General features: G+C 35.8%; 1 protein-coding gene across 3 annotated transcripts in view; it reads right to left on the bottom strand.

Annotated features, from left to right (window-relative positions):
• LOC134755975 (histone-lysine N-methyltransferase, H3 lysine-79 specific) overlaps positions 1–12,132 on the bottom strand; it is a 72,346-nt gene extending 60,214 nt beyond the window's left edge. For all 3 annotated transcript variants that reach the window (XM_063692701.1, XM_063692702.1, XM_063692700.1), the window contains exons 1-2: positions 11,906–12,132; positions 7,890–7,930 (exon numbers count right to left, since the gene is read on the bottom strand). In XM_063692701.1, coding sequence (XP_063548771.1) covers positions 7,890–7,930; positions 11,906–11,989 — 125 coding nt within the window. In that variant the 5' untranslated portion in view covers positions 11,990–12,132. The remainder of the gene's footprint in view (positions 1–7,889; positions 7,931–11,905) is intronic.
• Positions 12,133–12,764: the final 632 nt, after the last annotated feature.

The raw sequence follows: 12,764 nt of genomic DNA, 5'->3' as shown, positions 1-12,764 counted from the left end.
ACTTAGTCAATCTGTGTAAGAATGTTTATTTATTTATTTATTTAGTGTGTTTTTTGTATATTGAGAGGGGAACTAAAAATTTTATTATTTTTGCGCTGCGACGGACGGTTTAGGAGATACAGCCCTATATATTTTTTTGTTTATTGTTGTTTTTTTTTGTATGTTATATAATATAAAATTCCATAACCAAAATTCAAATTTTTATATAAGTAGATATACTCAATATAAAAATTTTAAAATCTAACATAACTTTTAATAGAAATATCCTCATACATCATAAATATACACCATCCTCATAGTTACAATCACATTGTACAGTCAGCTGCAGAGAAAAGATACCACCCCTGTATAGGTTTGTATGCAAAGGTGCTAAGCGAATAGTATTGCTGACTCTACATCCTTGTGGTCTTTAATTTACTGTACTACAAAAATAACTTTGTAATGCATACACTTTGTTTAGTAGACAAACATAATTTTGCGTGCAAAAATAACTGCGATGCATACACTTTGTATAGTAGAGAAACTTAATTTTGTGTGCAAAGATAACTTTGTACATACATACATACATATAATCACGCTTATTTCCCGGAGGCAGAGACCACGGATTTCCACTTGCTACGATCCTGACATACCTCTTTCGCTTCCTTCACTTTCATAACATTCCTCATACACGCTCGCCGGTTTAGGGTGCTCTTGACCTGGCCTTTCTTCAGGATTTCCCCGATCTGATCAGAGAAAGTCCGCCGAGGTCTGCCCCTTCCAACTCCCGTTTCCACCCACTTTTCTAGCAGCATTTCGTTTCTGTAGGGGTCGCAGTTCTAACCTAACCTAACCTACTTTTCTAATAGTATTTCGTTTCTGTAAGGGTCACAGCTCTAACCTAACCTACTTTTCTGATAGCAGTTCTGTTCTGTGAGAATCGCAGTTCAAAACCCAACCACCCACCTAACCCACTTTTCTAGTAGCATTTCCGGGTCCGGATCAGAGTCCGGGTCCGTGTCCGGCTGTCCGGATCCAAGTTTGGGTCAGAGTTCGGTCCGGGTCCGGGTCCGAGTTGGGGTCCATGTTCAGACCCGGGTCCGGGTCCGAGTCCGGGTCCAAGTTTAGGTCTGGGTCCATAAGGAAGAGAACAAATCGCCAAACGTGAACTATGTGTCATTGAAGAGTTCCATTCTGATCATTATCAGCAGTTTCCATTTCATCAAATATCACTTTTTTAAATGTAAATGCTGGATTTGTTGATAAAAAAACAAAAATCACTATATGTATGCCTTTCACATTTAAGGAGTTCCCTCGGTTCCTCGTGGGTCTCATCATCAGAACTCGAGCTTGACAAAAATATGTCTTAAAAACTTAAGTTGCTTAACAAACATAAAGAAGAGGACAAATCGCCAAACGTAAACTATGCGTCATTAAAGAGTTCCATTCTGATCATCATCAGCAGTTCCACTTCATCAAATGTCACTTTTTAAAATGGAAGTGCTGGATTTGTTTATAAAATTTCATTAAATTGTGAAATGTTTTAACCAAAATAAACAATTTTTCATTTTCATTTTTCATTTCATTTTCATACAAAAATCACTATATGTATGCCTTTCACATTTGAGGAGTTCCCTCGATTCCTCATGGATCCCATCATCAGAACTCGAGCTTGACAAAAATGTTTCTTGAAAACCTAACTTGCTTAAAAAACATAACGAAGAGGACAAATCGCCAAACGTGAACTATGCGTCATTGAAGAGTTCCGTTCTGATCATCATCAGCAGTTCCACTTCATCAAATGTCACTTTTTTAAATGTAAGTGCTTGATTTGTTGATGAAAATACTAAAATCACTATATGTATGCCTTTAACATTTGAGGAGTTCCCTCGATTCCTCATGGATCCCATCATCAGAACTACTTTTTGACGAAAACGGGACCAATCTGTATGTATATACTTACAATCAAAAAAAGAATTTTCAAAATCGGTCCAGAAATGACGGAGTTATGGAGTAACAAACATTAAAAAAAAAAAAAAAACAACCGAATTAAGAACCTCCTCCTTTGAAATCTTGAAGTCGGTTAAAAATTAAAATATTTCAACGCTCACCCTAATAATATCTAACTTTTTACGAAAGTCTTATTTAACATGCTAACAATGACATATCGAAAAAGAAAAAACTTTAATATTATAAAAACCCATTTTTGTTCCACCGTTGGTCTATTTAGGATTTAGGTGATTTCTGATAAGTTGTTAATCTTCTGGTTGTAGACTACATTAATAAATTACTTCTGGACGTGATATATATACAAATATAAATTAAATCCATACTAATATTATAAATGCGAAAGTGTGTCTGTCTGTCTGTTACCTCTTCACGCTTAAACCGCTGAACCGATTTAGTTGAAATTTGGTATACAGATAGTTGAGTCCCGGGAAAGGACATAGGATACTCTTTATCCCAGAACTCACCCTTCAAGGGGGTGAAAAGGGGGTGGAAATTTGTATGGGGAATCAATAACCGTTGAACCAATTTAGATGAAACTTGGTATGGGGATAGTTTGAGCTGTGGGGAAGGTTGTAGAATTTTTATCCCAGAAAGAGTATAAAAAGGGGTGGTAATTTATAAAGTGGACCAATTTGGGGGTGAAAAACAGGATGGATTTAAAAGCAGATTTGTTTAAAAATTATGATACCCAGATTACTAATTCCACGCAGACGAAGTCGCGGGCAAAAGCTAGTATATAAACAAAGATGTTGGGAAAACAAGCCAGTAGAGTTATTATAAACTAGCTTTTGCCCGCGACTTCGTCTGCGTAGAGTTAGTTATTTGGGTAGCTTTTTATAATCCAATATGCTTTTTATCGATTTTTCATACAAATTTCCACCCCCTTTTCACCCCCTTAAAGGATGATTTCTGGGATAAAAACTACTCTATGTCCTTCTCCGGGACTCAAACTATCTCTATACCAAATTTCAACTAAATCGGTTCATCGGTGGAAGCGTGAAGAGGTAACAGACAGACAGACACACTTTCGCATTTATAATATTATTATAGTACTAGCTTTTGCCCGCGACTTCGTCTGCGTGGACTTAGTAACGGCACTTAAAGTAAGTATAGCGCCTGGAAAAATTCTCATAGCAATTATTCAATTTGAGCATATTATATATAAGATAAGGTAAGGTAAGATAAGATAATATATGATAAGGTAAGATAGGATAAGAGAAGAGAAGATAATATAAGAGAAGATAAATTTTTGGGGTCTCCGGGACTCAAACTACCTCCATAACCAATTTCATGTAAATCGGTTTAGTGCTTATTGATTCCCCATACAAATTTCCACCCCCCTTTTTACCCCCCTAAAGGGCGATTTCTGGAATAATCACTACCCTATGTCCTTCCCCGGGTCTCGAACTATCTTTACGTCAAATTTCAACTCAATCGGTTCAGCGGTTTAAGCGTGAAGAGGCAACACACAGACAGACAGACAGAGATAGTATTAGTATGGATGGATTAGTATAGATCTGATAAAATTAACATAGTTAGATATTTGACAAAAAATGCGGGTTAAAATAAGATATCTATTGTTTGCAAAAGGGGTTTTCAAGCTTGGAGCGCATATCCTGCTGTAACGGAGGGATACAAATACGGCAAACAAGGCAATATTGAACAGGCGTTGCCAATATTGGAAAAATTTGTTGTCTTGTATGACTAGTAAGTCTTATAATATTAAGTCTGTACAGATTTGAATTACGAGGTGTGAATTGGTCCCTAGACATTATTTTAACACTATGCATTTTGTTACTGATTTCAGATTAGGTACAAGTACGAGTGTAAATGAGTGCCGAAGAAATCTCCAGTTAGAGAATCTGCCTCCAACGGAAGATGCGCTACGTAAACATATTCTCCGTGCAGTTTACCAAGGAGGCTATGTTTGGGGACAGATTATAGCCCATCAGCAACAGCTACCGTGCCCTGCTGACTGGGGCTGGTCCAAACAAAATGGTTATTGGGAGCCCATATGGACAAGCCTACCTGCGGCGGCTGCTGCTTGTTTAGAGATTATTCGTTGCCGCTGCAAAACAAAATGCGCAGGGAGGTACAATGCAACTGCGTTAAAAAAAACTAAAATGCACGGACCGATTTGCATGTAGTGGCAATTGCGAACAATAGATATCTTATTTTAACCCGCATTTTTTGTCAAACATCTATGTTAATTTTATCACATTTATAATAAGCTCTACTGGCGAAGTTATCGCGACATCTTTATTTATATATTTAATTTATATTTGTATATATGTCACATCCAGAATTAACTTATGAATGTAATCTACAACCAGAAGAATTACAACTTATCAAAAATCATCTAAACATACTTAAAAATCCTAAAAGCTGCATACCGCTTTTACAACGCAGGTACGCTGCGCCTCACAAAACATTTTTTTTAACAGAGTTATAAAAAAAAATGTGTGACTAGTTTGCTATTCTATATAGTAGGATAACTGGGCTATTCACAGGTATTTTTTTCTAGAGCAACTCGCCATAGTTTTAATTCTGTAGAGGATTTTCGAAAAAAGTGTATTTTTTTTTTAATTTTGAATTTCTCGTATTTTTTGTATGGATGAGAGAAAATTTAGTCACAGAAATGAATTCTTCATCCTCGAATTACACGAAAAAGACACCAAACTTGATATATTTGCTAGAAGTATGCAGATATAAATATTAGAGTGAGGCGCGCCGGAGACACAAACCACTAAAGATATGAAGCTGAAATTTTCAACATCAATTAAATACGACCGGTTTAAGTTTATGATAAAATAATATTTCATAAAATGAACCCTTAAGGGGGTGAAATGGGGGGATGAAAGTTTGTATGTAAGAAAAATAAAAACAACAAATTTGTACCAAAAAAGGGCAAAAATGCATGAAACAAGCATTAAAACATTATAAACATACTTTAAAAATACTTTTTTTAATCTTTGATTTTGGCCATAGTTCCATTGGTATGAAAACCGTCACCGCCACGCGCTATAAATTATTTTTTTCCTACAAAAAAATGTATAAATGCCTCCTTGAAAATGATGTTTCCAGAATGAAGAAAAAATGGGTAATATTGTCCAATTTTTTATTTAGCGCAAAGATAGATATAACTCCGTAATAGATGGATACAGTCTAAGGAAAAAACGTGCCTCGAAAATCACGAAAATTTGATTCTCGATCAGATGGCGCCACTACCTTCGGCCTACTCTCGTATAGAGGGCGTTGACGGTTTCGTTTGTTATTTATAATTTTAACGCATATCAGTGAAAGAACATGGGTCAAAATCATATAAAAATAATTAATACAAATAAAAAAAATCAATTATCCATATTTAAATACATTTTATCGTACCTAGTCGGCTCATAAGTTCTGTCATATACATAGTATCAAATAAAATCAAAAGTTTAAGTTTATTCCGTATAATTTGTACAGCGTTTGAAAGCTTATAAACTAGAGAATCTAAATGTATAACATTTATTCAAAATGACCGCCATAATTATCTACACAGGCTTGAAGTCTTCGTGGCCAGTCGTCAATGGATTCACGCACCACTTTCATGTCGATATTGGCCACTGCCGTAGCAAGAGATTTTTTCAGCGAGTCTAGATTTGCATGAGGTTTTGAGCACACCTTTTCCTCTAAATACTGCCATATTTTATAGTCTAAAGGATTAAGATCTGGGCTAGAGGAGGGCCAATCTTCATGCCGTATAAAGTCGATTTTATTGGAGGCGAGCCAGGCTTGTGTAGACTTTGCCTTATGGGCTGGAGCAGAGTCCTGCTGGAAAACCCAATGCTGGTTTAGAAACATCGTATGGGATAGTGGTTTCACAATATTAGTCAACACCGTGTCTTGGTACACTTTGGCACTAGTTTTTACTCCTTTCTCACAAAAATGCATACTAGTGACGCCCGCATAAGAAACTCCCAGCCAAACCATCACAGATGAAGGGTGATGACCTCTTTGAATAAGGGGAATGCTATTAGACGCTTCTTTACTATTGCGAGCGTACACTCTATCATTTTGTTTATTACAGTTTTCTTCTATGTCAAAAATTTTCTCGTCCGAAAACAGTATACAACGGTGCTTATTTTTAGCGTACTTCTTCAATAAAGCTTTAGATCTTTTAAGCCTTAAAGCTTTAAGCCGACCATTGAGAAGATGGCCAGTTTTTCGTTTATAAGCACGAAGTCTCAGGTCTTGATTAAGCACTCTTTTCACCGTGTTTTTGCTCAAACCCATCTGGAGGGCCATAACTTTTTGTTTCCTAGCGGGATTTCTGGCAATGCGTGCCCTAATTGCTTGTACAACCGCTGGAGTCCTAGCTGTACGCGGACGACCGCTTCTTTTCTTGTCATTTAAACTAGAGACCTCACTGTATCTTTCTATGGTACGATACACAAATCTTAGAGAGAATTTTAAATTTTCAAGTAGCTTAAAAATTTTAGTCGGCGAGTGACCACAACGATATAGTGCAATTATTGCGGTACGGCTATCTTTAAGCGTCCACTCCATGTTGAAGAAAACAGAAAATTGCAAAATTATACTACTCAAATATTTAATAAAGATTCGAAATTCAAATGCAGAACGGTTTTTGTTTTAGGAGTTCCAAATTTAAATTTTAAAGGCCAGTGACAGAACTTATGAGCCGACTAGGTATTTTTATAAATCTTCATTTTTAGTTTTAAAGTGTGTCGATAGATGGCAGTGAGTATATTGTGGTTACAAAATTTACTAAGACAGTACCGCTCTATCCTATTATATCCTCTTTGATTTAGCGTAAATCGCCACACACTCGCCTCACTATGATTGTAACAGCCAAAAATATCACAAAAAATTACATAACATTTTCATTTTTTGCACAAAAAACATTTTTTGTATGAAAAGGTATAACAATTATTTTAAAAATGAATTCCTCGTCCCTAAATTATCCGAAAATGATATATAACTTGCCCTAGTTACTAAGACCTGGACGAATTAGACCTGGAGTGTCGACCCTACCCCCGGGGGGGGTGGTAGGCACGGTACGATCTCGTGGCTACCGGGCCAAATCAGCTTTGTTTGACCTAAGGAACAATCGTGTCAAGCGGCATCGCCTGAGACTAAAGTGCATACTGTTCCATTTGCTGTCACTACTTACCCTACTACCTAAGTCCATTTAGTTTGACTCTATAATGCTTATTGTATGATATAATTATGAGTATATCTATAACCAGATCATGATACTACTTTTTTTTTTTAGGAGGGGAAAAATGCAATTACGCATACCACTCGGGCACGGGGACGAACCCGAGTGGTTATGTGGGACTCCTTGTTTTGGGCTTCTACCCACTAAACAACCCCCCGTCTGCCGCCATTGTGCTGTAGCGGTGGGCTGTAGGAACGCTCGCGCTTTACTTCTACAGCACCACTCTCGTTTCCTTATGGACCGTACCCAGTACGGTCGCCCTCTCAGGGATCTCGTGTGTGAAGGATGGCAGGCATCCCCGTGCCTGTCATCCTGAGGTCAACCTACGGAGGCAGGCGGCGGTCATGTGCGACCCGTCTGCGTCGAGCACGCTTGCGGCGCCGTGGGTCGGCCGTTGGGTCGATCTCCCTGGCCCGTTCCGTCATTTCCTTCTGCTGTATTACGTCCTCGCAGAAGGTCTTTACAGCTTGCCACGACCTGTCACGGACTTGACCACGGCCGGCAGCGACAGGTTTGGCCCCACTATGAGATCATGATACTACCTGTTAGTATCTGCATTGCATGCTATCTACTCTCCTCAGTAGGTATGACCACATACCACACATTTACATATATTTTTTTCAATATAACTCAACTCAATTTACTGTGTTACTATTTGCAATAAAATAACTAGTCTTACCTTATTGTTTCTACTATTTCTAGAGCCCCATCGTGTTTGTCCTGCAACACAAGAAAACCTTAGTAAAGTAAATTGCCTTTACTGCTAGTATTATGCTTCAGTTATTTGTAAACTTCAAAAAACTAGTATGGTTGAGTAGAGCAAAACATTTGGTTCACTTCACGCACATGGGTCAAAATCATATAAAAATAATAAATACAAATAAAAAAAACATTTATCCATATATATATACATTTTTTGGTATTTTTATACATTTTAATTTTTAGTTTTAATCATGTGTCAATAGATGGCAGTAAATTTAATTTGACTACAAAATTTACTATTGACAGTAACCCTCTATCTTATTGAAATGTGTATCTCTAATTTATTGAAATGTGTATTTTAATTTATGATAATTTTGTAATTAATTAATATATAACGGACAGTGTATGATTCATACCAAATAAAAATCTATCTATCTATCCATCCTATATATTGTCTTTGATTAAAGGATTTGCCACACTGGATGCGTTCTGCGGGCAGCGGTCAGGTCAAACTTCAACTTCAAAGGTTGCTGTCAATGTTCTTCATACATAATGCAGGTTTGACCTGACTGATGACCGCAGAACGCATCCAGTGTGGCAAATCCTTAAACGGCATAACAATTAGTTTAGATAATAGGTATAAACTTTTAAGGTTAAACAAGCACTGACTTGTCATTGAAATTATCAACTTTTTTTTAAATTATAATACTCTAAGCCTAGTCATCAGTAAGTGACCATGCCTAAGCTAATGTAATATGTAACTAACAACTATGGATTTATGTACGAAATAAAATTCTTTTTATTTATTTTTAAGCTGGAGGTCCCAGGTTTGAATCCCGCTAAGGGCATGTATTTGTGTGATTATTTTTTCCTATGTTATTGGGTGTTTTCTTTGTATATGTATGTATTTTTCTATTTAAGTACATAATATATTGTAGCATAGTACTGATCTACCGATAGTACAAGCATTGCTTAGTTTAGCGCTAAGTAAATCTGTGGGAGATTTTCAAATTTTTTTTACTAAATGACTCTATTTTCAGTTCCATTCTTGGTGATCCCCCTAGCCTGTATCATGTCAAAACATTTTTTTGAATAGAATAGCTTTATTTGCATAGAATAAGTACATTATTTCGTGTCTCCAAGTGTAATTCTGACAATTTGTTGCTTATTCTGCTATATGTATATAATAATACTAGCATGCAAAAAATTAACACAAATTCAAATTTAAATGATAAGAATTTCAGTTAACAATATTGCTCCTGAATATTTTCGTAGAGAAAGTCTTTGAGGCAATAATAATTTTTATCTAATAAATAACTAACAAGACTACTTTTAAATTTACTTAAAGGTAGCTCCTTCATGCAATTTGGTAGCTTATACAATTTAATGCACATTCCAAAACACTGTTTGTTAAATAATGAAGTCTTGGGAATAATATCATGCACAAGACAACCTTCCTTTCTCGTGCTCCTCGGAAATACGGTTTTAGCTGCTGAGAAAAGCTCCATATGTTTTTTGACGAAAATGCACGACTCCAGAATATACAAAGACGGAAGTGTCAGGATTTTTTTACTCTATGGTTTACTAAACAGGCTAGTTCTGCACTCTGGTGGCAGAACATTGCAGTAATATTGATTGGTTCCCTCTTGGTTAGTATCATCCTTATAAGGTTTGGCGACGCCAAAATATTGTAATGCCGCGCAAGAGGTTTGATGCATAGAATTTTATTATAGCCAATCAAAACTTATATTGACCAATCACAACTTTTTTTTTAAAGCGAGAAATTGTTTATTGGATATAATTAAAAGCTGGGGGACATATTCATAGAGAAGGAATAGCTGTCAGTGTCAGTGAGCCTGGTGTCATTTTTGTAGGCCTTTTTATCATGGAGACTATATAAAGGAGCCAAATCTCTATGTATGAAAAGTGTCCATCAAAAAACAGTAATTAGGCGGCGCCACCATACACCGAAATACTACCAAAAACAACCTACGTAATTTGGTCGGGTTATTTGTTGCGTTATATGGTTCATGTAATACTCATGTCCCAGAGCCTAACTAGCGCCACCGGAGAGATTAGGAACTATTATTTAAAGCTGAAAGCGGTCACTTTTGCAACAATTCTGCCATAAGAAATTGGCATCCTTTCTATACCATCCATACTTTTTATATGGAGTGATGTCTCTATAACTGGTAGAGAGCTAAAAGTGGTACTTAATTTTTAAATTTTATGACAGTATTATGATCTACGTATTTTTTCGCATCTTTTGATACCTATTGCATTATGTTTTTTTTTTTCTCTATACAACAACGGCCCACCCTAATGAACATCAACATGGACATGAACTAGGACAATATAACCAAACCGAGTAACCATTAACAGGCATTCCCCTCTGTCGAAAATAGTTGGCTAATGGTCATACACAATGTATGGACTGACATTTATCTGGCATGGTTATTTTGACGTTATATATACATTTGATGTTCCCCTCCCCCGCAAAAATTGGCAGACTTTTATGTACAGCAAATTACAGATGTTAGTTACAGTAGGTTATATTCTCCTAGGACATGAAGATGAAAATGATTTCCTCACATGTTCTTTGTAGCAACTCCGTCAAGTGGCCGAAAACTAGAGCTGGACGGGAAACCAGCACAATCAGACTATAGCATTGACATACCTATTTAAAAAACCACTTCAATAAGGTATTGAATTTATACGTAAGTGGTATGTGTGGTATTCATTGATATTTATTCACTAGAATTTTATTTAAAACTACAGTATAACATTGCTAAAATGGCAACTAATACATGGTTACTATGAAAGTACAGTATATCACTTTTATGAAATGTCTCTTCTCTTGAATATAAATAATTTTTGGTGATGATTAAAAGGTGCCCAATAAGTCAGCTACAAAACAACATAACCATGAAGTTTGCAGTTGATGAGTCAATGAGGTCATTACAGATATTTTCTTTCGTATTAGTACTTTTTGTACCGAGACTAACTGAAATAGCAAGACACGTTTGTACGTTTCTGTGAAAATACGATGGAAAATAACTATGCGCTACATCGAACTTAAACTATCGTAAGACATATTTAAAAAATAATAGTGAGTAAAAACCGTACTGATCTAAATATGCGCTACATCTGTACACTTGTGCTATGTGGAATGTAAACAAATTTAATATCATTTACTACACTATTTTTAAACAATTATTGTGTTTGGAATACATTTTAAAGTTAAGAGCTTTAACATAGATTATTTTGTCAAGTTTTGGATAAACACAAACACGGGAGATAACTCAACAGTTTAATCTAGCTATTATAATGAAGTGCCTAAAAAGTAAGAGTAACATAATTTCTGTGATGGTAGCAAAAGTTGTTGTTGTTATTATTTTGTTATACCTAATCTATAAATTATGAATAAAAATCCACATTTCTCATTAAAACTGTTTATGCAAAAGGTATATTCTCTATATTAAACATTATTAAGTATATTAATTTGATCATAACATGATCACGTACTGAGTACACAAGCAACACGAGTTCAGAGATAACAATGTTTTTCTATCATACTACTGTTGGTATGCGCTCAAAATGGGAATGACGATGATCTACAACTACAACGGGCAGTGTATAAAGAACCCATCTAAAAAAAGCCGACACCTTGACAAAACACGAGGTCAATACACTCCGGCTGAAAGACCCATGTGATATAAGGACCAACATGTTGCATTTCTCTTTAAGTTTTAAAACACCTAATAATAATTTCTGATGATTTAGAGGCATAACATTGGTATAATCGATATGGTTTGAAATAAATGCTTCGATCACATTTTTGTATCGAAAGTTTGTGTTTCATAGCAATAGAATTATCTGTTACTAATAGGAACTAAGAGCAGTTCCTCCTACAGAAATATGATAATGATAAACTAAACATTGCAAGCATTGACATATCAAGATGCCAAAGTAAAATATACACGATTTCCTTACCGAACCATGACCTGAAGTGAGGGGCCATGTATAAACAACAGGTTCTGCGCCTGCAGGAGAGTGCAGGCGTAAATCCAAAGCCATTATAGGAAAACCGCTGCATGAATGCACACACTTTTCACTTAAACACTAAATTTATCACTAAAAACACTTGATATTTTAACATAATTTCACTGCACTTTCACACACATACACACTCCGCACAACCGGGCGCCATGTTGAAATTATATTAATCAAATAATCATGGCGGACATTTTAGTGTTGTCTGATTGAAAAAATAAATAAGTGGCTGCGATGCTTTGAATAAATTTCATTAAATATTTGCATAAATTGGTTTTTATAATATAATAGTGCTTTTGGTAAAATTTTAAGCATTATAACCAATTTAGAACGGTCGGTGACGGAATGTGTATACTAGGCATTACGCAATCGGTTGCACACAGTCAACACACAGTGTAATAAAACGCTGTGTTATAATGCTTAAAATTATATACCCACTATAGTTGGTCAAGCAAATCTTGTCAGTAAAAAAAGGCGCGAAATTCAAATTTTCTGACATCCCTTCGTGCCTACATTTTTTAAATTTGCCGCCTTTTTCTACTGACAAGATTTGCTTGAACAGCTATAGTTGGTCAAACCAAATTGGCAATAAATAAAAACAAAAAAAACTATACTCATACTTTTCTTTTGGGTGCTAGTACTAGTGTAAACAAGGATAGTATGATTCTCTCTGTCTATGTTTGAAAAGAGACAGTCCCTTGACAAACTATATACATACGTACGTATTTTCACCATATAGTAAGTATAATAGGTTTTAATTTTAATGTTGGCAACGGCCATGACATGTACCTAGATTTAT

This window comes from Cydia strobilella, chromosome 3 (assembly GCF_947568885.1).
Source record: "Cydia strobilella chromosome 3, ilCydStro3.1, whole genome shotgun sequence".
Lineage (NCBI taxonomy): Eukaryota > Metazoa > Arthropoda > Insecta > Lepidoptera > Tortricidae > Cydia > Cydia strobilella.
This window is presented reverse-complemented; position numbering and strand designations above follow the sequence as displayed.